This window comes from Rhinolophus sinicus, chromosome 11 (genome assembly GCF_057876585.1).
Source record: "Rhinolophus sinicus isolate RSI-liver-muscle chromosome 11, RSI-T2T, whole genome shotgun sequence".
Classification (NCBI taxonomy): domain Eukaryota; kingdom Metazoa; phylum Chordata; class Mammalia; order Chiroptera; family Rhinolophidae; genus Rhinolophus; species Rhinolophus sinicus.
The window spans coordinates 12,681,827-12,708,304 of record NC_142511.1 but is presented as its reverse complement, the minus strand read 5'-3'; the positions used below and the strand labels follow the sequence as shown (position 1 = coordinate 12,708,304).

Here is a 26,478-nt window from a genome sequence, read left to right as displayed (position 1 = left end):
TAAGTAAAATCCTCCAGAAGGGGAGGGAGTGGCCTCTATACCTAGATCCCTCCAGAGAGAGTCTTCCAAGCAGAGAGGAGAGCTGATGCCAAGCTTCGGGAGCAGTAGTAGCAGGATGTGGTGTTTACCAAACACCGAGAAGGCCAGTGAGGAAGGAGCAGAACAGAGTAAGTGAAGGGAGGGAAGATGAGGCATGGAGGTGACAGGGACAGATTGCGAGGGCCTGGTGGGTCACGGTAAAGGCTCTGGTTCCACTCTTTGCTCTTGCTTCCTGCTCTGTCCCCTGGGCCTGGAATAGAGTCTGCTCTCAGGAGACACTTGATAAACATTTGCTAAATGAGCTAATTGATACCCTCTCCTACCACGAATGAAAGAAAGGCTGGGAAGGAAGAGAAGGGAAGAAGCTACTTGCGGGGGATCATGAAAGAACACAGAGGAGCAAGTCAAGGAGAGGGAGACCTCACATGAAGCTGCTGACTCAAGAACCTCTGGGAGTCTCTGCTTTCCTAACAGACCCCAACCTGTGAACATCTGAAGCATTTTTCTGTAACTGACCTACAAGAACACAGGTCAGATATGAGAAAAATGTTCCCAAGCTGACCTTGACTCAGGAGAATGACACGGGTGAAATCGCCTGCAGATGTCTGGAACACCGAGTAAAGCCTTAATGAAGACAGTGTGTATCCCACGGATCGCCAAGAGGGTTGTTGTGAATCACTCTGAATAACATCCTCCGTGGCGGCCACCTCTCCACCCAAGTCTGACCTGAGAACTGGGGCGTGGCCACCAAGCCTACCTTGGAAAGGTCTTGGTACCACTGTGAAAGTTTTGAAAAAGAGCTACTTTACAGAAACATTTTTATCTCATTTGAAGAAGACAAAGCTAGCCTGGTTACAATCTGCGGGCAAGTCTTTGAAAGCCCCCCATTCGTGTCTGCTTTAACAGAACTATCACTGCCACCTCATAAAGCTAGGGCTCTGGAGTCACCCCATCCTCCCAGAGAGGTTTCCCACAGTGCTGCTGGGTGACACGGGGTCCATTTGGAAAAAATAAATAAAGATCTACCAAAGACAACCGACCCAGCAGGGAGGAGAACTTTCCGTTTTCCCTGGTGTGATTTCCGTTGGATGTAATTCTAAAACAGTACCAAATTAAACTTTTCTGGGGAACCCAAAGCAACAGCATAGATACCGGGAGAAAGGGTAACAAAACTTGTCATGTTGAGGCTAAGCCCCATCCTTTGATTCCACCCATGCTTCCAAAAGCTGAGTGTGTGGACCACGGCTGAAGAGGGCATGACATCCCAAACACAACAAAGGTGAAGGTCCACCAACAACTGACCTTCAGCTTCCTTGGGCCTATGAGCACTGGATTTTTGGAGTCAATCTCCCTGACAAGAATTTCTTGTTTCTTATTAAATTGTGAACAACCTCTCTAACAGACCAAAAACTTTATTGATGTATTAATTTTCTATTGCTGCCACAACAAATGACCGCAACATTAGTGGCTTAAACAACACAAATGTGTTATTTTATAGTTGTGTAGATCAGAAGTCCAACAGGAGTCTCACTGGGGTAAAATCAAGGTGTCAGCAGGTGTTCTTTTATAGAGTCTCTAGGAGGTCATCCATTTAATTGTCTTTTCTAGTTTCTTGAGGCTCCCAGCATTCCTTGACTCATAGCCCCTGTCTGCCATCTTCAAAGCCAGTAACAAAGCATCCCTCTCATCCTGTTTCCACCATCACATCTTTTTCTCTGACTCTTTTTGCTTCCGCCTGGCATGTTTAAGGACCCCTGTGATAACATTGGGTCCATTCAGATACCACAAGACGATCTGCTTATTTTAAGGCCTGCACATTAGCAACTTTAATTCCACCAGCAACCTTAATTTTGCTTTGCCATGTAACCCAACACATCCAAGGATGAAGATCGGACATGTTTGGGGGCCATTATTCTGCCTGCCACGGGTGGATGTGTAAATTATTATCAACGTTGTATCTTCTATAGTTTTATTATCTAAACTGTTTTTCTCCACTGGACAAAGTATGAACCAGCAAGAGCATGGGACCTTTTATAAAGGGGATGCCCTACAAAAGTTTTCAATGCTCTTTTTTGATGTCAGAAGTATTTCGATACCCAAAGATTCTCACAGCCCTGTTATAATCCTCTTTTCTTTTCTATCAGCAACAACTTTCATCTTCCTAATAATAGTCAGAGGAAATCTGATCTGAGTCCAATTTATCTTTTTAGCAATCTTCCCTTTTTTTTGGAAACCCCTAACATGTACACCATCCAAGGGCTTTCTTGCCTACGAGGTGGTGAACACTCAAACCTAGAGAAAATCTATTGAAACTCATCTGCCATAACAAAAACCTTAAGCAATGGCCTTCATTTTTCTAAGAAATTCTCACCCTAGACAGGAAATCCAGTATGTCTGTATTTTGGGCTACAAAAGAAAACAAAGCAATCTTAGGATTTCCTGAAAGCTTTCCCATTCTGTGGATGGGATGAGCATCCTGGAGCCAACTGACCAATAATCTCAACTTTTTCATACACAGTGGAACAGAGACTCAATGGATGAATGACTATTCATTTCCACTTGATTTTGTGGAGAGCTGGGGGGTGGAGTTATTACAATAAATTTTTTAAATGGTATGGCATTATTTTGAAAACCTTTCTTATGTAAGTGATAGAAGTTAGACCAAAGTAAGTCATAAAAGAAAAAGTGTAGGAAAAATTTTATTACAAGTTGCAGGGTAACATTTAATGTAAGTGCTACTGCAGTAAGAGGCCGGCCCCTGGAGGTGTAACTGCTGGAGGTCAGATTCCAGCACCTGTTCCCTAGGGTGCGCTCTGCTCACACCCCTCACCCTCTCCTTGGACTTGGAAGAGCAGAGGGGAAGATACTAGAAACCTTGCCTCCCACTAGAAGAGAAGGAAGTAAGGGAATGAGCAATGCATGCCAGCACGAATCTAGGAATATCTGGCAAGTGCCCAGTCTAATTCCAGAACTAAGTTAAAAAACTTAATTATTTTTAAGTGAGGTTTAACAAAAAGTAATTTGGAACATATTGTATGCATCCCCAAAATGCTTACTCAGCTTCTCATGCTAAGAAAGCATCTGAAAGCTGAACGGATTTGTGTTAAGTGCTTTCCAAGGAGGTTTACTATGACCACCTCACAACTCCCGAGGGGAAGAAAGGTTTTTCTTAAAAGTGTACTTTCAGTCAAGAAAATGAGATCAGCCATAGACAGGTAGAAAATATTTGCGAGACATATCTGATAAAGAACTATTATCCAAAATATATAAGAACTCTTAAAACTCAACAAGAAGAAACAAAACAACCCAATTAAAAAATGGGCAAAAGAGGACTTCAGTATCCCATCCAGCATGTAAAGAGCTTAGATGTAGCCACTCCATCCACATAACAAGTAAAAATCTGAACAAACTGCAAATCAACGACTCTTCTTAGAGCGATCAGAGAAGTGAGGTCAAAGAGCAAACCACTGCCCCCCAAAACTGAAGAGACAGACAGGCGGATACAGAGAATTCCAAGTTATCAGAGCAGAAACTACCCCAGGAAGCCGTCTCATGGTAGGAAAATCTGAACTGTAACTGATGAATTGCTGGAGCTCAGTGTGGACAAGTCTGAGAGATAAAAATGACTGACAAGCCGCCATACTTTTGTGAGTTTTATCTCCAGGAGCTTGACCAGGTGCTTACAGTAAATACTGGAGGGAAAAAAATCTCCTCCTGCTTCCAGAAAGGGGAGGGGAAAAGGAAACATTGTGAAATACATCAGAGCATTCCATTCTTCCTACCAACACCTGCCCTTGGGGGAAACTGGTTAACCGGAGCCTAACCTTCAGGGGTTTTATCAGAGCTTAGCATACCTAAGGAAAGGAAAATAGCCATCTTAGGGCCTCTTACTCATCCTTTCCCTAAGGGAGGGGGGGAAAAAAAAAACCAAAAAACCCAACTCAGAGCACTGAGGAACTCACATGCAGGAGCACAGACTCACCAATGGCATGAAACGTAGTCATAGGCTACAGAACAACTGGTAGGCAACTGATCTTTGACCAAAGAGCTAAGGCAACACAATCGAGCAAAGATAGTCTTTTCAACAAATGATGGCCTGATGGATGGAACTACTGGACATCCACATGCAAAAAAGATGAATCTAGACACAGACTTTGCCCCCTTCACAGAAGTTAACGCAAAATGGATCATAGACCTCGTGTAAAACATAAAACTGTAAAACAGTTAAAAGTTAACACAGGTGTCTAAAAGTTAACACAGGTGAAAACCTCAATGACTTTGGATGTAACAATGACCTTTTAGATGCAACACCAAAGGCATGAATCCTGAAAGAAAAAACTGATAAGCTGAACTTCATTAAAATTTAAAGCTTCTGCTCTGCAAAAGACAATGTCAAGATAATAAGACAAGCCACAGACTTGTAGGAAATATTTGCAAAAGACACATCTGATAAAAGACTGTTATCCAAAAGATACCAAAAAAAAAATCTTGAAATTCAACAGTAAGAAAGCAAACAGCACAATTAAAAAACAGGCAAAAGACCTCAACAGACACCTCAGTAAAGAAGATACACAGATGACAGGAAGCATATAAAAAAATGTTCAATATCATATGCGCTTAGGGAACTGCAAATTAAAAATACAATAAGATACCTCTACACACCTAGTAGAATGGCCAAAATCCAAAATACAGACAACATGAAATGCTAGCAAGGATATGGAGCAATGGAAAGTCTCATTCACTGCTGGTGGGAATGCAAAATGGTACAGCCACTTTGCAGGACAGTTTAGCAGTTTCTTACAAAACTAAACAAACTCTACTCACATGATCCAGCATTCTTGCTCCTTAGTATTTACCCAAAGGAGCTGAAAACATATCTATAAAAAAAAAACCTGCACATGGATGTTTACAGCACCTTTGTTCACAATTGCCAAAACTTGGAAGCAACCAAGACGTCCTTCAGTAGGTGAATGGATAAACTGTGATCCATCCAGACAATGGAATATCATTCCGCATTAAAAAGAAATGAGCAATCAAGCCATGAAAAGACATGGAGAAGCCTTAGTTGCATGTTACTAAGTGAAAGAAGTCTATCTGAAAAGGCTACATACCATATGATTCCAACTATACCACATTCTGGAAAAGGCAAAACTATGGAGATAGTAAAAAAAAAAAAAATCAGTGAGTACCTGGGACTGGGGGAGGGGGAAGGAGAGACGACAGGCAGAGCACAGACGATTTTCAGGGTAGTGAAACTGTTCTGTATGACGCTATAAGGATGGATACATGTCATTCATTATACATTTGTCCAAACCCACAGAACGCACAACACCAAGCGTGAATGAACTCTAGTGTAAACTATGTGTTTCGGGTGATAGTGATATGTCAGTGATGCAACAAACCTCCCGCTCTGGTGGGGGACGCTGACAGTGGGGGCAGGTGTGGGGACAGGAAGCATGTGAGAACTCTCCATACTTTTCACTCAATTTTGCTGTGAGCCTAAAAACTCCCTAAAAATAAAGTTTATTTTTCTAAAAAAAAAAAAAAAAAAAAAGGTACAGATTAAGTGCTCACTGCCTTGACAGTAATGGTACACGTCTATAGATTTATTTGTCTCTCCCACTAAAAGTAGGCAGAGGCTGGGTAATGTTCACCGCTGTACCTTCCAAGGCAAGTGCGTATAATAGGCATGAATAATTATAACCATCGCTTATTTGTTAGACAAATAATTCCTAAGACCCTATTGCCAGGTACTGTTCCTCTCCAAGGTTTCAGAGGTGAACAAGACAGACCCATGGTCTCTGAGTTGGGGAGACGGTCAAAAAATAAGCAAGACAAATAAGAAAGATAATTTCAAACAGTGGTACATGCCATCAAGAAAGAAAAACTAATGGTGATCACTTAACCACTTAATACTTGCCAGGCATGATAGTAAGAACTTTACATCAACAAATTTAAACCTCATAATAACCCTACAGATTAGGGTTATTTTCTATTCTGATTTTACAGCTAAGGAAACTGAAGCTAGTAAGTAACTTGCTCCGCGCTGCAGAGCACGTAAGGGGTGCAAAAGTGGAATTACATTCATTTTCTTACTCCTCAGCCCATGCTCTTAACCACAACACATAAGTCTCGTGACTAAAAGAAAGATAGGAAAATTGCTTCTCCCATAAAGTATCCTAAAACTCTGAAAGGAAAGGGAAGTATATTTGGCACTTACAACAAGCTGTATGAACATAAATGAAATCATTTCATTTCATATTTGATCAACTCCTCTCTATGCCACGGAGGGTCTGGCTTCACTAGAAATGGTGGTTCCATTTCTTGCGGGCTATGGGTGCACCATCTTTTACATAAGGAGGTGTTACTACTCCAGGTGTCATAAGGTATAGATTGGAGATTATCATCTCCATGATGGTAATTGATTTGCATAAATCCTCCCAAACCTTCTCATTTGCTAGAACCCTATCCTTCAAGAACAGTCCTCTTTGGGAAGGGGCAGATTCACGTCAGGACATTGGCCGGAGCACATCAAATAAACAGAAACATTCCAGGCACATAGATCCAACGGTGACCTTTGATGGCCCATGACCTATCTAACCTCTTAAGATCACTGGTCAACTTCCAGTTTTCTTTGGGTGTAATCCCCCACCCCAATCCTTTCCCATTGTCTGTCAGAGAACCTAGCCCTTATCTCCCAAGAACTGCATCAATTTTCATTGTATACATTTGTTTGTATGCTGAGTTAATGTTACTCTCCCTTGCTAACCATTCAACATGAAGAGGGCAAGAGTCATGACCAGTTTGTCGACCATTCTATACATAGCGCACTGTACAGTACATGGTACATATAAAACATCTGGTCAATATTGTTTGAATAGACAAATGAATTAGAAGTATTATGTGCAAATGAATTGCTCACAACTGTGTGAATGGAGTAACCCTCTAGGAAATGCAGTTCGCAAGAAAAATCAATTGAGGTAGTACAGAAAAGGATGGCTGAGGTGATTCCCAAATCACCCATCCTTCAAATACGACATTGACAAGTCACAGGAAGTGATATGGTACATTTGAAAAGAGCTTCCAAGTCAGAAAGAGATAGGTTTCAATTCCAGCTCTGTCACTTTCTGACTGTGTCTGAGCCTCAATATTCACATTTGTAAACATGGGAGTAATGTAATGATAAATGAACTAAATGAGATAAAGTCTGTGAAAACGCAGGGTGAGCAAACATGGGGAGAAAAAATAAGTTCAAAGACCCACTGAATTAGTCTCCTGTCTGTGACCTAAGCGAGCAAATTCAAGCCAGACTGGTCTTAAAGCATAATGTCTATGGGTGGCTTCAACCTTGATCCTCTCCAGAAGTCCTCCACTAGCGGAATTCACTTGAAATGAAGGGGTTATTCAGATTATTGTTCAGTCCTTTCCAAACTGTGATCTGAGCGCCATTAGTGACTTGGCAAACGTTTCTGGAGACCTAGCTCGCCCCTATTCTGCTTGTTCTTGGCATTTTGCTTACTTCTGATATCAGAGATGCAGATCAGACAACGAACGATCAAGAAATATCCCAAAAGTAGCTAATGTGACAGCTGTCTGAAGAAAAATCTAGAGATCTGTATATAAACACTTCTTGCTTCTCAGTGGGGACCACTGGCTGAGTTAGGTTTCTCCTTACATTTGATGTTGGGTATTTTCAGGGGAACTTAACTCCCATCTTTTTTTAATAGTATGGTGGGAAGAATATATTTTTAAGTGGAGTGTATGTTTGAAGTTAGAGAAGATAAAATCTCAAAGCCCCAACACAAACAGCTAAACCGCAATTCAAAAACTTTCTCTTAGATTGAGAGGAAGCCAGTGAGCCCTAGAATGAACTCTGAGCCGTGGTGAGAAGCCCTGCAAACAGGATTCCTTGTGAACTCATGATCACAAGTTCAGGAGAAAGCAAACGCAGGGACTTAACCGCCTGGGGCTTCAAACCGCGGCCTACTGGTCAATCACAGAGACTCACATCAACAGAGTAATAATAAGAATAATAAAAAAAATGATAAAAAGATTTTTTTTAAAATCATAGAAAGCAAACAGTTCCATAAGAAAAAAGCCACATGTTTGGAAATCATAAGGAAAATCAAAGCTAGACTTCAAACAAGTTTTTCTCTGGAGGGAAATAAATACTGCAGCATCTACCTTTACTCCATTCTTGACTGGTCAGCATTAGCACATCCTACAATAACTTCTCAGTGTCCATTTCACAGAAGACAAGCAATCTACTATTAAGAAAGCGACAGAAATCATTTTGTTTTGAATTACACCAGAGACTCACAAACAAGTCTACCACAGTTTCCTCACAAGAACATAGGGTATCAAGTTTATCTTCAGAAAAGGTAAATTCGTACAACTGAATGGCTTACCTCCCAATCATAGACACTAAAACTACCCAAAATCAATTTAAGAACCCAGTGTTGCACAGAATTTGCATTTTGGTTAAAATGAAACAAAGATTCACATCTGGTCACAAGATCTAAGTGCGAGGAGGAAATGGAGCGAGGAAGCCACATTCATGTGGAAGTCTGTACATATCGGGACAAATCCAAATTTCTGCAGAGGTAGCAAAATAAACGAAATTTACTTCTCTGAACGTCTGAAGAGCACGTCAGAATTTCATTTTGACACCAACTTAAGCGGCTCTCTACTTGTTTTATAAATGTAGGCCTTATCTTTTGCAGTAAAATATTAAGTTCTCAGGGTGGATCCAAGTTTTGCAGGGCCAGCATATGTAATTTGAGGGGTCCGCTCTAAGAAAAAGAATATGAATATTAATTATGCAGAGGGTACTGCAAAGTGAGGGTCCCTGGAGGTTAAGTAGCAGCGGCTTCACGGTAAATTCACCACAAGGATAAGAACCAACCAAGTCTTCGGTTTCTGTTTCATCCATATGGTGTTTTGCAACACTGGTATTTTATCCGCATTTAGTATTTGCTGATTCCACTCATTTCAGAAGCAAGAAAATAATATACAATGAGACTAAATTCACAGCCAAACCTGGGCCCTTCTGAACAGTTCGAGATAAACCTTAACTCTTCCTTCACTTATACCCTAAATGACAGTCTTGAATTCAACGTAATTTGAATTCATGTTGATTCTGTTCTTTAATAATTCTCATCTACTTACTATTTTAAAAATCCAAAAATGTCTATCGACTATGGAAGAACAAAGAGAAGATTTTTTAGAACCATTAAATAAAGGCTGGATGTACACACGTCACAGACTAAACACTGGAGTTCCTGTGTGTATGTCCACAGTTTGTGATGAACAGCTGGAATTCACGTGCACTGTTACCAACTGTGGCCATCTGCGGCCTGTTATCAATACAGTTACCCCAGAAGTAGAAGACATCACCCATTCCAAAGAAAACTTGACCTTTTTCCTCACACTGCCTCCCAACAGTTAGCATACTGCATCCGTTTTATAAATATAAATTAGAAAAGAGAAAATTCACATAATTCTTCAGGTTCTATTTATAGGTGAGAGGTATTCTACAAGCAAACAAACTATGAAAGGAATGACTCACTAATCCCACAGGTTTATACTCCAGGCTTAATATTTTAGGTACAGCTATGCAAAACTCTACAGAACTTCCTAAGTCCAGAGTTACCATAACCAGATAATGTACGATAAAAGAGAGACATTTTGTGACTATTCCTGAATATGGACATACAATTCAAATGCTTTCACTCTATATGCATCTATGAGGAAAAGACCTTGAGAAAACCCTAATGTTATCAATAACCTTATTCACACTGGAATAAAACTTGATTATTAAAGGCCTTTCTTAAAACTGATAAACTGCATAAAAATATTTCAATGTCTCCATAAAAAAAGAATATTAATAAGCAACTTTTAAACCCAAGGGACAAATCAGGAAAAGTATTTCCAACATATAATAAGCAAAAAACTAATTTTGTTAATACACACAGGGTTATCATTAGATGATTGATAATTAGATGGCAATGGCCCAAAATAAAAATAAGTAAAGGACATGAAAAGAGTTCACAGAAGACACAAATGCCCAATGAGTATTTTAAAGGGTACTAAACCTCACTTATAAATGGAAGAAACATACATTTTAAAACAATGAGCTATTTTTCAATGGACAGACCATGGTAGAGGTGGTTTCCATGGTAGAGCTGCCAAAATCCACGGTTGGCAGGCGTGTGGGGAAGGTGAGGGAAGAGGCACTCTCATTCTCTGTGGACAGGAGTGTGGATGGTGCAGCTTTCGGGAGGGCAGTGTAGCAATATCTTTCACATTGTACAATGCTTATACATTTTGACCGACCAATCACTCTTCTGTGAAATTAACCTGTAGAATTCTCAAACAAGTACCCAGAAGATACATATTCAAAGGCACTCTTTGCAGCATTGTTTAAAAATTCAAAAAACAAATTAAAGAACTGGAGAGAGCTTAATGGTCCATCTAAAATAATAAGTTCAATAAATACTATAAAGCCACTAGAAAATATATGGTAAATCTATCTACCTGTGCTGATTTTGAAATAACAATAACATGTTTCTTGAGCTTGCAAAATGCCAGCCACTGTTCTAATAAGCCCTTAACATATGTTAATTCCCTTAATGAATAAAAACTCCAAGATACACAGATAAGTAAAAAAGAAAGTTGCAGAACAGACCATATACTATGATTCTATTCATAGCATATATTAGTATATATGAGATATATAATAAATATCATATATAAACAAATATCACATACATAGTATATAACTATATAGTTATATAAATGTGTGTGTGTGTGTGTCTATGTGTGTGTGTGTATCCAGAAAATTTGGGGAAGAATACAAAAGGAATAATTTACAGTGACTACCTAGGAGCAATGGGACTTAGAGAAAAGAAAATTTTTACTTTTATTTTTATAATCTTCTGAATTGTTTGAATTTTCCACTACATACATGGATTACTTCTATTTTTAAAATGTTAATGTGTGTTATCTGCCTAATTAGATTACGGTCTTTTTTTTTCTTTCTTTCTACTTCCATATATTTTTAAAAACTGAATAAAAGTTATTTGGGAAAAGGTAGGAATATGAGAAAAGATTAGTATTTTTTTTATGCCTTCCTATAGTATAAGAATTTTTAACATGAGCACATATTACTTTCAAAATTTAAGAAAAAAAAATCTAATTAAAAATCAGTATTCAACAACTGCAACAAAAACATTCTATCTCATTTCCTTTCTGACGCAGGAAACCCCAGAATACAAAGATTTGGATGAGAAGCCTCATGATTCTAAAACAACTGTTTGGCTTACAGTTTTCCTCCTTCCAATATCAATTGAATAATAATTTTTAAAAGACCAAGTTTAATTACAAATAAAACAAAAACAAGGGGAGAAATATAATTATCGATGTGTGAATTAGGATGTGCACTGCTCTACTATATGTAACATGTGATCTCACAACATAGATCGAGGATGATATTTATGTGCAAATCATAAAGCAGCCGACAAACGGTGACTATTGACAGTTACCATCATTGTCATCATTATTGTAGCCACCGTTCGTTAGCTCCTTCCTATGGAACTAATGCTGAGCTCCATACTTCACACATACCGTGTTTCTCCAAAAATAAGACCTCGCCAGACAATCAGCTCTAATGCGTCTTTTGGAGCAAAAATCAATATAAGACCTGGTATTACTATATTATATTATATTATATTATATTATATTATATTATATTATATTATATAAGACCCAGTTTTATATTATAGTAAAATAAGACTAGGTTGTAAAATAAGACCTGGTCTTATATTAATTTTTGCTCCAAAAGATGCATTAGACCTGATTGTCCGGCTAGGTCTTATTTTCGGGGAAATACGGTATTAGCATATCTAATTCTCACAACACCCTGATAAGAGTCCTGGCTAATTATTTACTGGAATTATATAAAATTACAAAAATATGGGGAAAAATTTAGGGTGGCAAATAGTAACTGAAATCTATAAACAATTGAGTCTAGATTTATGGTATGTATGAACTCTTTCATAGATTTTTTTTAATGCGCTATCTTTATCAGAAATAAGACTATAAAATGGCTCCTGAATATTCTTTGTGCCATTTGTTCCAAAGGTCATTCCTTCCATCTAACCCTCACACACCTCTCTCATACACGTACAGGTCATTCCGTCTCCTGCCTTCATCCTGCAAACAGCCTTAAATTCCTGTCACCGCTCGCACACCTTTACATCCTTACCTGTCCAGCAGCAGTTCCAGCACTTCTTTAGTGGAGGCAAAGCCTCTGTACGTTGACAGGAAGATGCTGATATAGGTAAAGTCATTGTCCCCAAAGGCTGTCAGCAGGTTCTCCACAAGCTTCTCCAAGGTGCCAGCTTTTATGGTCCTGATCTTACAGGTCTCATACTGACTGACTGTATGTCCTGGAGGCAGCTGGTCCCCTTCCACCTGTACAATAAATTCATGATCAAGATCAGGAGAAATGATTCCCTAAAGTAAAACCGAAACATCAGGACAGCAGAAGCATAGCGTGTCAGGCTTTGCCTTGCTCTGACTTCCCTGCAAGTCACATAAGGCCTTCCACTCGCTTGTGAGTGTAGCAGAGTGGAGTGATTGTAGTGGGGGGGGGGGTCCCTTCCTCTCTAGAAGTAGAGGTATTACTTCATCATGGTCACATTTGCTTCTATTTACTATCCCATCAAGAACTAGGTTGCTGGCACATTTTATCAAGGATGTTTTTATAACCCCAGGATTGCGTTTAGTAAATGTTATCAATCGTTTCCTTTGGATTGTTCCATGGTAAGTTTTCAAACTCATTCTTAAAGATAGCTCCCATGGTGGTGTGCTGCAGCCAACTCATACAGGCTTTGGAGAGCTGATTGTTGAATTTTTAGGATGTGTGTGCACCGGTTGACATCATACTGATAGCTTGAAAAATCAGCCATGGCAAGAATATGTTCTCCATGGAAATCTAGGGAGATCGAACCCTGATCTGACGGTCTTCAGCCTGTGGAAAGCATTATACTTTCTGATTTCAGTATCATCAGCAATCAACAGAGTTGACTGAGAAGTGGTTATACCAAGCAGCTCTGGGCTAACCTCTGGGGAATGACGGAAAGGGTGGGTGAGTGAATGACCCCTGCCTTCTGGAAACTTGCAATGTATAAGAGAAGACATGTGCTCATGAAAAGCAAGTAGCATGAGAATGAAATGGTGAATAATATTGGTACGTATAACTGCACCTTGGGGACATAAACCAGAATACTTAAGAAGTGATTAGTGATAAAAATCTGTAAAGCTTAAAAACTGAAGATGAGAGAAGAGAATTAGATGGAAGAAAAATACAGGTGTGCCTTACATTCTGCAATAGTTTTCTGCCTAACAGATTATACAGAGATGCAGTTTTCAAAGTTGAACTTGTCCTTCATAAGCACGAAGGAAGTGACCTACCCAGAGGATCTTTTTCTAAAGCAAATGATCATTCTAAGCGATGCAAAGAACCACCAGGCAATTTCTCTGAATTTTAAGTTTAAATTGTTTCATACCATATTTTCCTAAATTGCAAAAAAATCAGACAGGTGAAAATTAAAGAAGAGGGGCAGAAAAGAGAGAACGGCATCTCTAAATGATGATACTGTGCTTATGGAGTAACATGCTTGCTTTTTCTTCACCTGGCCTGTGAGAAGTTAAAGCACTGGAAAGAAGTGAGAGGGGGAGACATCTTTCTATAAGACCAAGGTGGGGGGCAAACGCTTTCAGAAGGGGGTTCTAGTAGCTTAATGTCACCATGTCTAACTGCTAAGAGAAAGTAATATAAAGACTCCAGTGTCTATGGTTGATAACTTTTTTTTTGTTTATTTAATTTTGAAAGGTGCTTTTAGTTTATTAAGGAGAGGAGTCAGGTTCAGGCAAAATACCCCATGTTTCTTTAGGCCTGTTAGGGCTGTTGATCAGATCATGGCCTAATAACTGTTTTTATCACTTCTGTGTAGTTTTAGAACAGGCCTAATAGTACCCATCTGTCTCCTAGGAGCCTCAGTTAACTTTAACCGGGAACAATAAATGAAAAAGATATATTGTTCCAAAGTCTAATTGCTTTGTTAACTGCTTGGAACAGTGTTGCCCCAAGTTTGTGCAGTAAAACATTAATTCCAAAACAAAAGGTGCTGTGCTCGAGTTTGGAAATGACAAGTTAAAGTCAAACATGTTACTTTAGAATCTCTTAAAGTCTTTAACATGATAATATGTTATGAAACTCCAGGAGAAGGATGTGGTATATGACATTTCCAAATGGATCTCCCTTTAGTCTCAGAGCATCTTGCCGAATATCAGAATGAACAAAGTTTGGAAAATGTTAGCTTACTTAAGTTCACCACGATGCATTTAAAACTTGATTCCCATTTGCCACGTTTCGCTTAAAAAACAAGAAAAATCAAGATTTACAAAATATAATGTTAACTTTTACCTTCTAACGTCTATATATATATAAATTTAGGGATGCTTGGTGTGTTTTACTTTGTCGTTTCAAAAAACCTGGTCAAAATAATTATTATCCCGATCACATTAAAAAGTGGTCATCAGAAAAATATACTTCAATGTCACATATTAACAACAACGAAAGGAATGGCTTCTCAGTCTACAGGAATATTCAAGCTCTAATTCTCAATCAAGCTTCCTTACCTTGTGACAATGTCAGGGACCCCTCAGCAAATAATTCTGTAATTTGATGATTCTTATTTTACTCACAATGCAAATTCCACTTTAAATCTTTTCTTATTGAAAGTAATCACTATTTAAAAGAACTGATTTTTTTCACTGAGCATTGATGTGGCCAAAAATTCAAACAGAGAAAAATGCCTGTCAAAGGACCTGATGAAGTGGGTCCCTTTTCCTGCCAGAAAGCGGATTTGGCAGGAAGCCACACTCTCCCCTGGGAAGGAAACCATGGCGCTTATTAACCCAGTCGCTTCCTTTCAGTCTCCTCTGAAAAGAACCTCAAGATGCATGCTTGATCCCCATAAGTCCCTTGAATGGTTTTTCCTCCTCAGTGTTTGCATCTGTAAATTAGGAAGAACCATTTTTGAGCTAACAGAACGGCTAACAAAATACTTTGAAGATGTAGATTTTAAAAAATCATTCTCAAAGAGCAATGAGTGAGCATCAAAGACAATACAAAGTATAGAAACTAGTCTGGTGCCTAAAATCATTCTCCCCCAAATTAACACGGCATGTTAAGGTGTAGAATATTCGCTCAATGTCATCTTCTGCACTTTTGCTAAGCACCCTAATATTGACTTGCTATAGCAAGGGGGAGGCCAGGTTTTTGAAGATAGGTTCTCATTTACCAACACTCAAATAAAGTCCTTTTTTTATATATATAAAACAACAGCTTAAAAGTGATCTGCGTATTACTGGAGTTATTTTCACATAAAATCATACAAGAGTGAAACAAAAAGAAATATGCTCTGCCTTATGGTCAGAGTGGAGAAGCTAAAATTTTAGTTTCATTTTTGCAGCAAAATATTCAAAAGCTGCATAATCCTTTTAAGAGACTTTAGGATCTTTTTCTTTTTTTGTTTGTAATAGCTCAATATCTTTGAATTTTAGTTGAAAAGAAAAGTGGGGAGAGAGCCCTGGCAGACAAGTGTTTAATAACCCAGAGTTCGAGGCAAGACGTGGAGGGCTGAGCCTGCCCTCTGGGTTAGCACGCTAACAGGAAACAGTGCAATCTGGATTTAATCAGAGACCATCGCTTTACTGACAAGATCATGATACTGAGGCCACAAGAATGTTTCATGACTGTTTTTCTGGCCAATCTTTCTGCCATTAGAATTCAGCTTTCCCTAAGAGAACATGTCTGACTCCTACGGGGTCAATATCGAAAACTCTGTCCAACTAGCCTAGCTGAGGAATTTCCATACTTACCAATTTTGCCATGGAGGGGACAGGAGAAAGAGAATGTGAGAAATGAAATGTGCCCTATTTCAAGTCTGTTTCCAGTCATGGAGAAATGCAGTCTTTCATCGACTAAAACATAAACTGTTAACAACTTGGGTGTTTTCTAATTGGAAAAAAAAAAATTTTTTTTTTCCCTTCAATCAGAATCATACTTCAGTCATCTGACACGTTATGAGGGAGCGTGCTGAGTAAACAACCTCATTAGCCTGGAGACAGTATGACGTCCTCTCCAAGTCATGCTCAGTCCTAATACACCAGTTCTCGGGCATCCTGGCCTCAGCAAAGTAAATAGTGAGCACTATTCCAGTCTTAACTTCCTATGAAAATCTAACGCCCATATCCAAGGTTTTATAGACTTTCAGAAGGTACACCTTACTATATCTCTTACATTCAGCCCAGAAGACCAAAGACACATTTTATACTCCCTTTTCGAATGCCCTACAACCACAATCTATGAGGTCGGTTCAAAAGGAATTGCGGTTTAAAAGGTTAAAAATAATTGCAACAACTGCAATTACTTTTGCAACAACCGAATGGCAACGAGAAACTACCATCGTATAGGAAATGCCATGAGGTGACTCACAAATAAGCTCTGATCATCTGTCCACATTGCCCAAATATGTATAGATTCAATGTCCTTACCATGCAAAGAAAAAATACATGTATGCAATGGTACACAGCAAAGCATTATGGCAAAGCTAGTGCATCGGAATCTAGGGAACTAGTTACGTTACAGCCCAGAGACATAAGGCCAAGTCTCTATAATATAAGGCCGAGTCTCTATAAAACCCTAGGGCATGTGATGTCAAGCTCAGTATATGCTTCTGCATTGTATGAACCTCAACTTTGGGTGTGAACTCATTTTTTACTAGGTTAGGGCTGCCAGGACACCCAGTTAAATTTTAATTTCAGGTAAACAACAAATAATCGAATAAGTTGGGCGTATACATATGTCCCATGAAGTATTTAGGACCTACTCATACTGAAAAATTATTTGTTGTTTATCTGAATTTCAAATTTAACTTGGCCTCCAGTGGTTTTATTTGGTAAATCTGGCAACTCCGTGCTAAGTGCATACAAAGGGCACAGAATGGCTCTCTCGTTCCTGTATTCATCTACTTATTCAGCCACACATTAGCTCAATAGTACTATGTGTTGGGTACTGTGAAGACAGCAGAGATACAAAGATAAATAGAATGCAGTTGTTCAATATGGTGGAGGAAACAGACACAAAGAAAGCATCAAAATTCAGTGTGAGTAAAATGGTGGAGAGATAGCAGATATCGTGGAAGAACCCAGAGGGACCCAGCACAGAGGCAGCATCAGAAAAGGCTTCCTGAGTAGGTGGTGCTTACACTGGGTTTTGAATCATGAGTGGGAGTTACCAGTGTTGGGAGGAGGTAGCAGGTGAGGGGGAAACGTGGTTGCAGGAGCAATATGACAAAGGGAATGACAGCTTGGTTAGAGAGTCAGCAGGGGACTACCTGACGTGGAGGACCCAGGTCAAACCTCAAGGAGCTGAGACTCCATTTCCTACAGGTTTAAGCAAGGCCAGAGAAATCGAGTTCGGAGGGCAGATCTGATGGGAAGCTGAGACAATCAGTGGGGAAGTTGTTGATACGCCAGATAAGCGGACTGTAAAGGCCTTACTTACCTTGTGCAATGGTAGGTAATAGGGACAGAGGAAGTGATGGGTGGTGACCGTACTTAGGAAATATTCAGGAATGGTCAAGGCTTAGTGATCAATTGGATGCAGAGGATGAAGATGAAGGAAAAGAAAGAACCGAGAATCTTTACCTAATTTCTGAGTGGATGACTGGCAAGATAATGGGGCGACCCATATGGAATAAAACTGAGGGGGGGGAAAGCAGGTTTTGTGGGACAGAGGTACTGAATTGCACTTTAGAAATATGGAACTTGAATTAGCCTTGGGATTTTCCAATGGAACGATCCAATGGGTAATTAGAATCTAAAACGGGGGAGAGGGGTCTAAGATGGAAATATGTCGAAGGTACATCAATTAAAATGGCTGCCTTTTTCCAGGCAGCATGTGTAGAACAGGAAGAGCGGGCCAAGGATGGCAATTGGAAGAATTCCAAAATGAACAGGGCTCCAAGAGTAAAGATATCAGGCTCTTGGAAGAAGCACCTCTGCGTGTGGCATAGTTACACATTGCCTGATCTGTGGTGGCATTTCTGGGCAGAGGACCCAGAAGAAATCTTCACTACAGATTCGTACATATGCCAACATAGGCACCTTCCATCTCATTTGAAAACATATCAAGGTCTGGCGAGCGGTGTGTGGAGCCAGCTTGTACCGCCTTCAAGAGCCAGCTGTGCACACTCCTTCCGAGTTCAATGACCTCATGTTGGTATCATGAATTCAGCCGTGGTGGAAATATTTACACAATGGAAATGGGCAAATTGGCTGCAAGTCGGGGCTGTTCTTCTGGAGAGCTGGTTTATCAGCACACGGTTACCCAGGAGTCCCTCTCACATGATGTCAATGGTACATGCAAGACAGACAGGCCTTCATGCTGATTGAACGTCTTTCTCATTCTGTGTTCACTCCCGTGAAGGGATCTGTATTGTCACTGTGAACTTTGACCTCATAGAAGATAGAAAATTATGCCTCTGAACTAAGAAACAGGTAGTTATGTAGAGGTAGAGGAACGTGTTTATGATAAATGAATGAGCTTTAAAAACATTACAAGATCGGGCCGGCCTGGTGGCTCCGGCGGTTGGAGCTCTGTGCTCCTAACTCCGAAGGCTGCCGGTTCAATTCCCACATGGGCCAGTGGGCTCTCAACCACAAGGTTGCCAGTTCAACTCCTCGAGTCCCGCAAGAGATGGTGGGCTCGGCCCCCTGCAACTAAGACTGAACACGGCACCTTGAGCTGAGCTGCCTCCCGGATGGCTCAGTTGGTTGGAATGTGTCCTCTCAACCATCAGGTTGCCGGTTCAACTCCCACAGGGGATGGGATGGTGGGCTGTGCCCCCTGCAACTAGCAATGGCAACTGGACCTGGAGCTGAGCTGTGCCCTCCACAACTAAGACTGAAAGGACAACTTGAAGCTGAACAGCACCCTCCACATCTAAGATTGAAAGGACAACAGCTTGACTTGGAAAAAGTCCTGGAAGTACACACCATACCCCAATAAAGTCCTGTTCCCCTTCCCCAATAAAAGAAAAGAAAAGAAAAGAAAAGAAAAGAAAAGAAAAGAAAAGAAAAGAAAAGAAAAGAAAAGAAAAGAAAAAGAAAACATTACAAGATCGCCAAGAGTTGACTTTGTTGGAAGCCACACATTAGAATGTGGTCAGGTTTCATGAAGAGGACCCCTCATCCTCAGGAAAATGCTACAGAAGCTGTAATAACAAACCACAGGCAGTGTTCTATCACAGAAATCCCAGCCCCCTCCACCATCCTGTCACAGCAGGGCTTCCTAGACCTCCCCCAGAGAGTCCAGGAACTCTCCCTGGGGAAACAGGAAGTTGTGTTTTCCATCGCCTCAAAAATAGCAGCCCTCCTGGCTGTGAATCTGCTGGGTCCGATGTGCATCCATAACAGACTCAATCTTCTGTGACACGAATCCCTACTTCTGACATTCTGGTCCTTTAAGGATCCCAAAGTCTTCAAGGAGGCAGGTTCAAAACTTAAGTGGATTTCAGGGAGTTTGCTGACAACATTCCTCAAAAAAAATAATTTCACTTTTACATGCTACCTTTCTGCTTGAAGTTCAGAAGGCTAATGATTGAGATATTATGAATTAACCTGGGTTCCATTTCCATTTCTGAGGCCAATTTACTATGGGACCTACGGCAATAACTTCAAATTTCACTGTCTTGGCCATCCACTTTATAAAATGAGGAAACCACATGCTATTTTGAGTAGTTCAAGGAGTCAGAGTTACATGGGGGGAGAGAGGTTTGAACGAAAATAGTCACTGTGGCATCTGCCAAATAACATCGCATACAATTTGGTCTCCAGAGTGAACTGGCAAAATTTACAAGTCCCTCCTCTCTCTCTCTCTCTCTCTCAGTCAGAGCCTCAACTGCCCCAGGTCTTCATATCCTGAGGTCACAGGTTAACAGGTGCCCTGGCTTTCTGGAATCCATTCTGTTTTTGCGCAGCCCAGCCAACCTCTGTCTGAAAAGGTCAGCAGGGGGTAGTGAGTGTCTGTGTGACCTAATATTCTCTGTGAATGAAGCCTGCTATGAATGGAAAGGCTTCCCCACTGGCCCAGAAGCTTTCCCAGCCCATCATAAATCCCACAGACAGTTCCATGGGGTTCTAGCTCCTTGTGAGATTTAAAGGGCCCCGGCACCAATCCTTGGGGGGTGAGGGGAGGTAGAGAGAGGGAAGGCAGTGGGTGGCGTCGGCCTGAGGTTTCCAGACTTAATCACCAGTTTGAGTCTTGCTCCATACACCACATTAAGAAATCTCTTATCCTCCCCCCTTTCCTAAGGGATTAGTTCAGTTTTAAGCAAAGTAAACAGTTAGTTCACGCTATTATTATCACCTATTATCATAATGATTAAGCATAAAAATCAAAGCCCCATCATCAAAATGCCAGTAAAATCATGGCTCCCCTGGATTTCAGGATTCCAGGAATTATTCTGTCCAGACTGTTCCCTTTCCCCTCCAAAACTAAATTTCTAAAGTCTACGTGGACGTTTAAATTCAAATGTGAAATTTCACTGCAGAGTTGCCGCAGAGCTCTGGGACACAGGGCGAGCACTCTATCCCTCGGTGCTCCATTTGGCACAGGTAATGTGCCCACATCATAGCCCTGCTGACCGACAGAGCAGGCTGGTGTCTCTCAGCATACTCAGGCTGAGCAAATCTAGGGCAAGGTATGAAGAAACAATTCGTTTATCTGGAATACATCTTGACAAGAAAAAATATTCTGAGATGTTCTATATTAAAGTACAGCGGGCCGGAGAATGAAACATGGGACAGTTACACTGTTCATCACTGGGGGGCCAGCGAATAAGATTGCTGCCATTCCTGAGTGTACGCTGGAACTTTGAATTAACTTTCAGGTGCTTATTTCTGTAATTATCTAAGCGAGAGAACAGCCAGGGCCACGGAACCCCAGGAGCCTCTGCTTCTTGCTTACACATGAACTTTCCAAAGGAGCAAACACTTCTTCCCCACGGACTCTGCACCTCTGGCCCAGAACTAGCCCTGCTTCACCTTCTCCCACCCACCCCCTTTATCTGTAGCCAGTGTAAATTCTTTCAAAACAACTGACATCTTTCTCCCCACCTTCTCTTTTTTTTTTTGTTAGTTTCAGGTGTACAAAACAATGTACTACTTAGACATTTACACCCCTCACAAAGTGATAACCCCCCTCCCCCAAATCTACCACCCCTCTGACATCATATATAGCTGTTACAATTCCATTGACTCCATTCCCTGTGCTGTACTCCATATCCCGTGACTATATATATATATATATATATATATATATATATATATATTAAATTACAGCGGACATTCAATATTATTCAGCTTCAGCTTCAGGTGTACAGTGCAGTGACCAGGCAGCTACACCGTCCCTGAGGTGGTCTCCCTAATGAGACCCGTGTCCATCGGATACCCAACAAAATCTTTACAACATTATTGATTCTATGCCCCAAACTGTCTTTCGTACCCCCGTGAGCAAACGAAACAGAAACAGCCCCCTTCTTGCTGCTCACCAACTCCAGGATGGTGGCCAGGCTGCCTTTCCTACCTGGGGCTGCTGCTCGTGTTTTATACTTCGTGCCCCAGGACCGGGTCTGTTTTTCTTGCTATCAACAGCCCAATAAACCCTTTCTTTTTAAAAGACTTTCAGCCATGGCGGTTAAAATTGCTGTTTTACAGTCTCTCTGAATGACGCACTGAAGTAAACTGGCTATTTTTTCTTAATAGGTTTTCTCTTTGCGAGCTGTAAATTGATTCTAAGAAAACCATCCTTACATCCTCAATGAAAAAAAAGAGAGGGTTTACGTATTTATTGAGCACTTCTGGGTCAGGTGCTCAATCCTTACAGATTAATCCTCTGGTATGAGAATTATTTCCACTTCACTTGAGGAAACTGAGTTTCAGAGAAGTGAGGGGTCAGACCCAAAGTTACCCAAACAATCGGCACAATTGACAGAGTCAGGATATAAAACCAGCCCTGTGTTTCTTCTATCACGGTGTGTTGTGTTGAAACACAAAGAGACACAGTATCGGGTATTCCATCTCCATATCTGTACACCCAAGGCTATCAGAACTCAATAACCCAGAATTTCCAAACTTCATAGGATTCTTGTAAGAAAAAGATAAGATTAGACAATAGATCTGAAGTCCTGTTAAACGGTTCCAAGACCTAGTCAGGATTCTACAGATAAAAGAAAATATTCTCTGTATTATGAAATCCTTCAAAGAGAAGGATTTTCTTTCCTTGTCCCAATTACTTTCACCAAAAGGTAGGTCTTCCTACATCAGATGTTCTCTGGTATTATCCATCCTACCTCCTGACACTGACTGAAATCTTAACACCTGAGTGAAAAACGTTTTGGTGCTAAACACCCTCTTTGGAAGAAAACAAAAATCCCCCTCATTTTTGCAGACTCTTAAACGAGTAAATTAAGTCTAAGAAAAATGAATGCTTTCGCCCAAACGCACAAAAAGAAGCCAGGAAAGCAATAGCTGTCTGAGAAGCTACCAGATGACACAGTGTAGGAACCCACGGGGAGCACTCGTGTTCTGCTCTGATTTCCTGATTATAAATTAATTTTCCTGTCTGCTAGATTTATAAATCTCTCTAGTCAACAATTTCCTCCTATTTTTAGAAAGAAAAGGAAATGAACGCAGAATGACAATATGATTGATTATGGAATATAGCCAAAGTGGCAGGTTTGTAAATGCTGACACTTAATAAAAATAAATAAAAGAGAAGGTAGAGTATAGAAAAGACTGAGCGTTGGTGAAAAAACGGATCCAATGTCTCCAAATGCACAGAACCTGAAAAAGCAACCATTTTGTTCACTAGATTTTAATGTGTCAAAACTATGTGTAAAAAGATAGGCAAGCCAGTTGTAAAGAAAATATTTATCCTTCTAATGATATGCTCCCCATTCCCACGGCTCATGACCCACTCTTGATGTCAGTCAGGAAAAATAGTATTCAAAGGGCCTCCATTGTGCAAAGAACCCAAATGAGGCGCGAAGCAACTCTATGAAGGAAACGAAGGGTCTGTACTTCTTAAAAACCTGACGGTAGAGATTATAACATAAAGGTGAACTTTTTCAATTAATGCCATGGAAGAAAGGGGTGTATAGAGTTTAATACAAGTGCATATTTAGTAAGTAAATGCCAGGTAAATAAGCAAGGGCCTCACAGAGAGACTTTTAGAACCAATGGGGATAAAGACCTCTTACCACCCTGAGATTCAATGATAAGGAAAGCAGGTGAGAGAGAAAAAAGACGGCATGGACTGAGGCTCTTTTACTAGTTCCAGTTCAATTAATTGTCAGGTACCTGTTAGTGCCTTCTGTGTTTCTCACTGGTGAGCTAAAATAACTTTTCTAAATTTGGTTGTTTTTGTTAGTTCCTAAGTACATTTGAGTGGATTCATTCATTCAACAAATATTTGTTGAGTCCGTACTATGTAGTTACTGGAAGCCAGAGATAACAAAAGAGAAGCAGACAGACAGATGCTAAGTCACACATAAAGCCACGCCCTCTACAACTAAATGAGAAGGAAGCAGATCTGTGCGCCATCACTGACCGGACCTGGGTTTGCTCTGATGTGGCCCATTCCGTAGAGTCAGAATCATCAAGTTCCCTGATCCTGAGAGTTTGATGCTGCTCAGCTACAAATACCATAGAGAGAAATATGGCTGGTTTCATCATCTCATGCAAATAGAAGTTATGACAATAGAGAGGGCGAGCAACCTTTCTAATCAACACTATACAACTACAAACAGTAATTGCAGATGGGACCATGGACCAAATTGATGTAAATATGTACCATCCTCGGCCACAGCTTCTCTGTGACACCCCAGCAGTGCTATGGTATCAGACTAATGGGTTATATTATTTATTTGCATGGGTCAAATCAGTTTTACTTTCAACCAAAGGCACACTGCTCAACCCACAAAGATAATAAATCAGACCCACAAAGATAACAAATCAGACGATATGTTCTGAAAAGAGTCTAAAGTTTTAGTTATAGTAGTTTGAGTTTCCGAACATATTTTAAGGTTGTTTTGTGAAAAAATGTCACTAAGGGCAATGTACATTTGGGGATTTACTTTTCTGTTTCCTTGAACACACAAAACAGTTTGCAAGGGAATCACCTGGGGTGCTGGGTAAAATCACTGATTCCCGAGCCCCAGTTTCAGAGATTCTGAGCAGTGGGGCTCTCATAAAGTCAGGGCTTTGCACCTTAATAGTATCTCAGGTGATTCTAAACACAGAAGATCCACTTTGGGAAATACTGTGCCTGACAATGTGAAAACAAAGAGGAGTAAGGTTTATGATGGGATAAAGGAGAAGTTGAGTAACCAACATAAGCTTGGACAAAGCTTTGGGACCTGTCACAGTTTCCTCATCTGTAAACTGGGACTAACTAATATTCCCTGTACCTTCCTTACCTCATCTTGATGGTGTGAAAATGATTCGACAACAAAATGTGCTTTGAGTTGCTTCATGTAAAAGGACTGTATCACAAACTAAGGTATTATTAAGACTCATGTCAACGACGGAGACACTTTGCAGCAAACCATGTGATCTTTCTAATGTGTTCAGCCCATGAAACTCAGTTGGTTTTCCTAGAAGAAGGGACGGTATTAAGACGAGCATCAAGTTTTCTTCTGCCCTCATCCCTCTTCCACCTGGTCGTCAAGCCTACGGAAACGCTTCAGCACCCACCTCTGCCGGGCATCCCTGGACCTCTCTGCCCCTTTTGCTTACGAACATCGTTTTCTCAAGAATTAACAGCAAGATTTAATAATTCTAAGCAGCATGTGTGTATCCATAATAACCTTATAAAGCAGATCAATGTATTATCTCCAATTTCACAGATATTTTGCAGAAAACTGCTGCCCCGAGAGGCTAAGTGACTTGTGCCAAGTCACCCAGATAAAAACTGTCCAAAGCCAGGATTCCTCGCGAAGTGGTCTGGACTCAGAGTCACACTTCACCACAATTCTATCTCGTCTCCCTTGGGGCTCTCCTTTCATACCCAGGCTGATTACTGGCTCCTCGTCCCTCACTTACCATTAATAAGGAAAGATTTTGAACCTCAAGCCTCTTGTCCTCTTGGTCTATACTCTTTCTGTCCACCCCACAGTGTCATCTAACACAAACATTATATTAACTCCCAAATCTGTATCTCCACTTCTTACTTTTCTTCTAAATGCTACACCTGAATTTCCAGTTGTTACACATCCACCTGGATAATCGTAAGGAAGTCTGATTCGACGTGAACAAAACGAGACTCATTTCATTTCTCTAAAATCTCACCCCTTCTCTAGCCTCTGACTTAGCTAAGGGTCCAAGTCATAAACCTGCAAATCATCCTTATTCCCGCCTTGGCTCCCCTTCACCACGAAAAGCCAAGCTGTCCCGTTCCCTCACCATCTGTCCGCCGGGCCCTCCTTCCCCAGCCTCGCTGTCTTGCCTTAAGTTAGATCTCACTTCCTCATGGGTATGTGTAACAAGCACGGACACTCTCACTTGCCAAAAGGATCTTTCTGAAGCACAATTTCTGCTTCCAGAGTAAAGTCCAAGTATCTACCAAAGGGAAGCATGCCTATCCGATGACTCAGCAATTCCATTCCTGAAAGATGCGTGTGTATGTCCGCCAAAAGACGAGGACAGAAACATTTCCAGCAGTTTTATTCCTAACAGCCACACACTCTCCGTAGCACGTTATAAGCGTTTGTTTACTTACAGGCATCCTCCACTAGACTGTGAAATCTTTAGAGGCAGAGACTAGTCATATTTATATTTATCTCTCCAGAAATTAGCCTATAACCACATCAAGAAGCACTTCATAAATATTAGTTAAATGTATGTTTTTAAGAGGAAGATGAGCTTTTTATCTAATGAATCTATCTAATGATATTATGTTCCCTAAGTAACTGTTACTTGATTCTTCCAAATTCAGTCAAATAAAAAAATCTCTACATATAAACAAGAAACGTCTGTACACAGACAATAAAAGCGTGTGAGGCTCGATCACCACCTCTTCGCTGGATTGCTAAAGTAAATACCCTTTTAAATTGTTCTTATGGCATCCATAGTGATCTTTAAAAACACAAGTCAGATCGTCTTACTCCCCTCCTTAAAAGTTCCCACTGGCTTCCCATAACACTTGGAATAATAAATAAGCAGACTCCTACCACAGCCTGCAAGGCCCTTCCTGCCTGCCTACCACTGTGACGTCACCACCAAAACCATCCCCTTCCCTAAGGC

General features: G+C 40.5%; 1 protein-coding gene across 3 annotated transcripts in view; it reads right to left on the bottom strand.

Moving 5' to 3' along the window:
* The window catches only part of RGL1 (ral guanine nucleotide dissociation stimulator like 1), a 211,255-nt gene that overhangs the window by 61,113 nt on the left and 123,664 nt on the right, over window positions 1-26,478 (bottom strand). For all 3 annotated transcript variants that reach the window (XM_019738703.3, XM_019738870.3, XM_019738786.3), the window contains one exon: window positions 12,305-12,513. In XM_019738703.3, coding sequence (XP_019594262.3) covers window positions 12,305-12,513 — 209 coding nt within the window. The remainder of the gene's footprint in view (window positions 1-12,304; window positions 12,514-26,478) is intronic.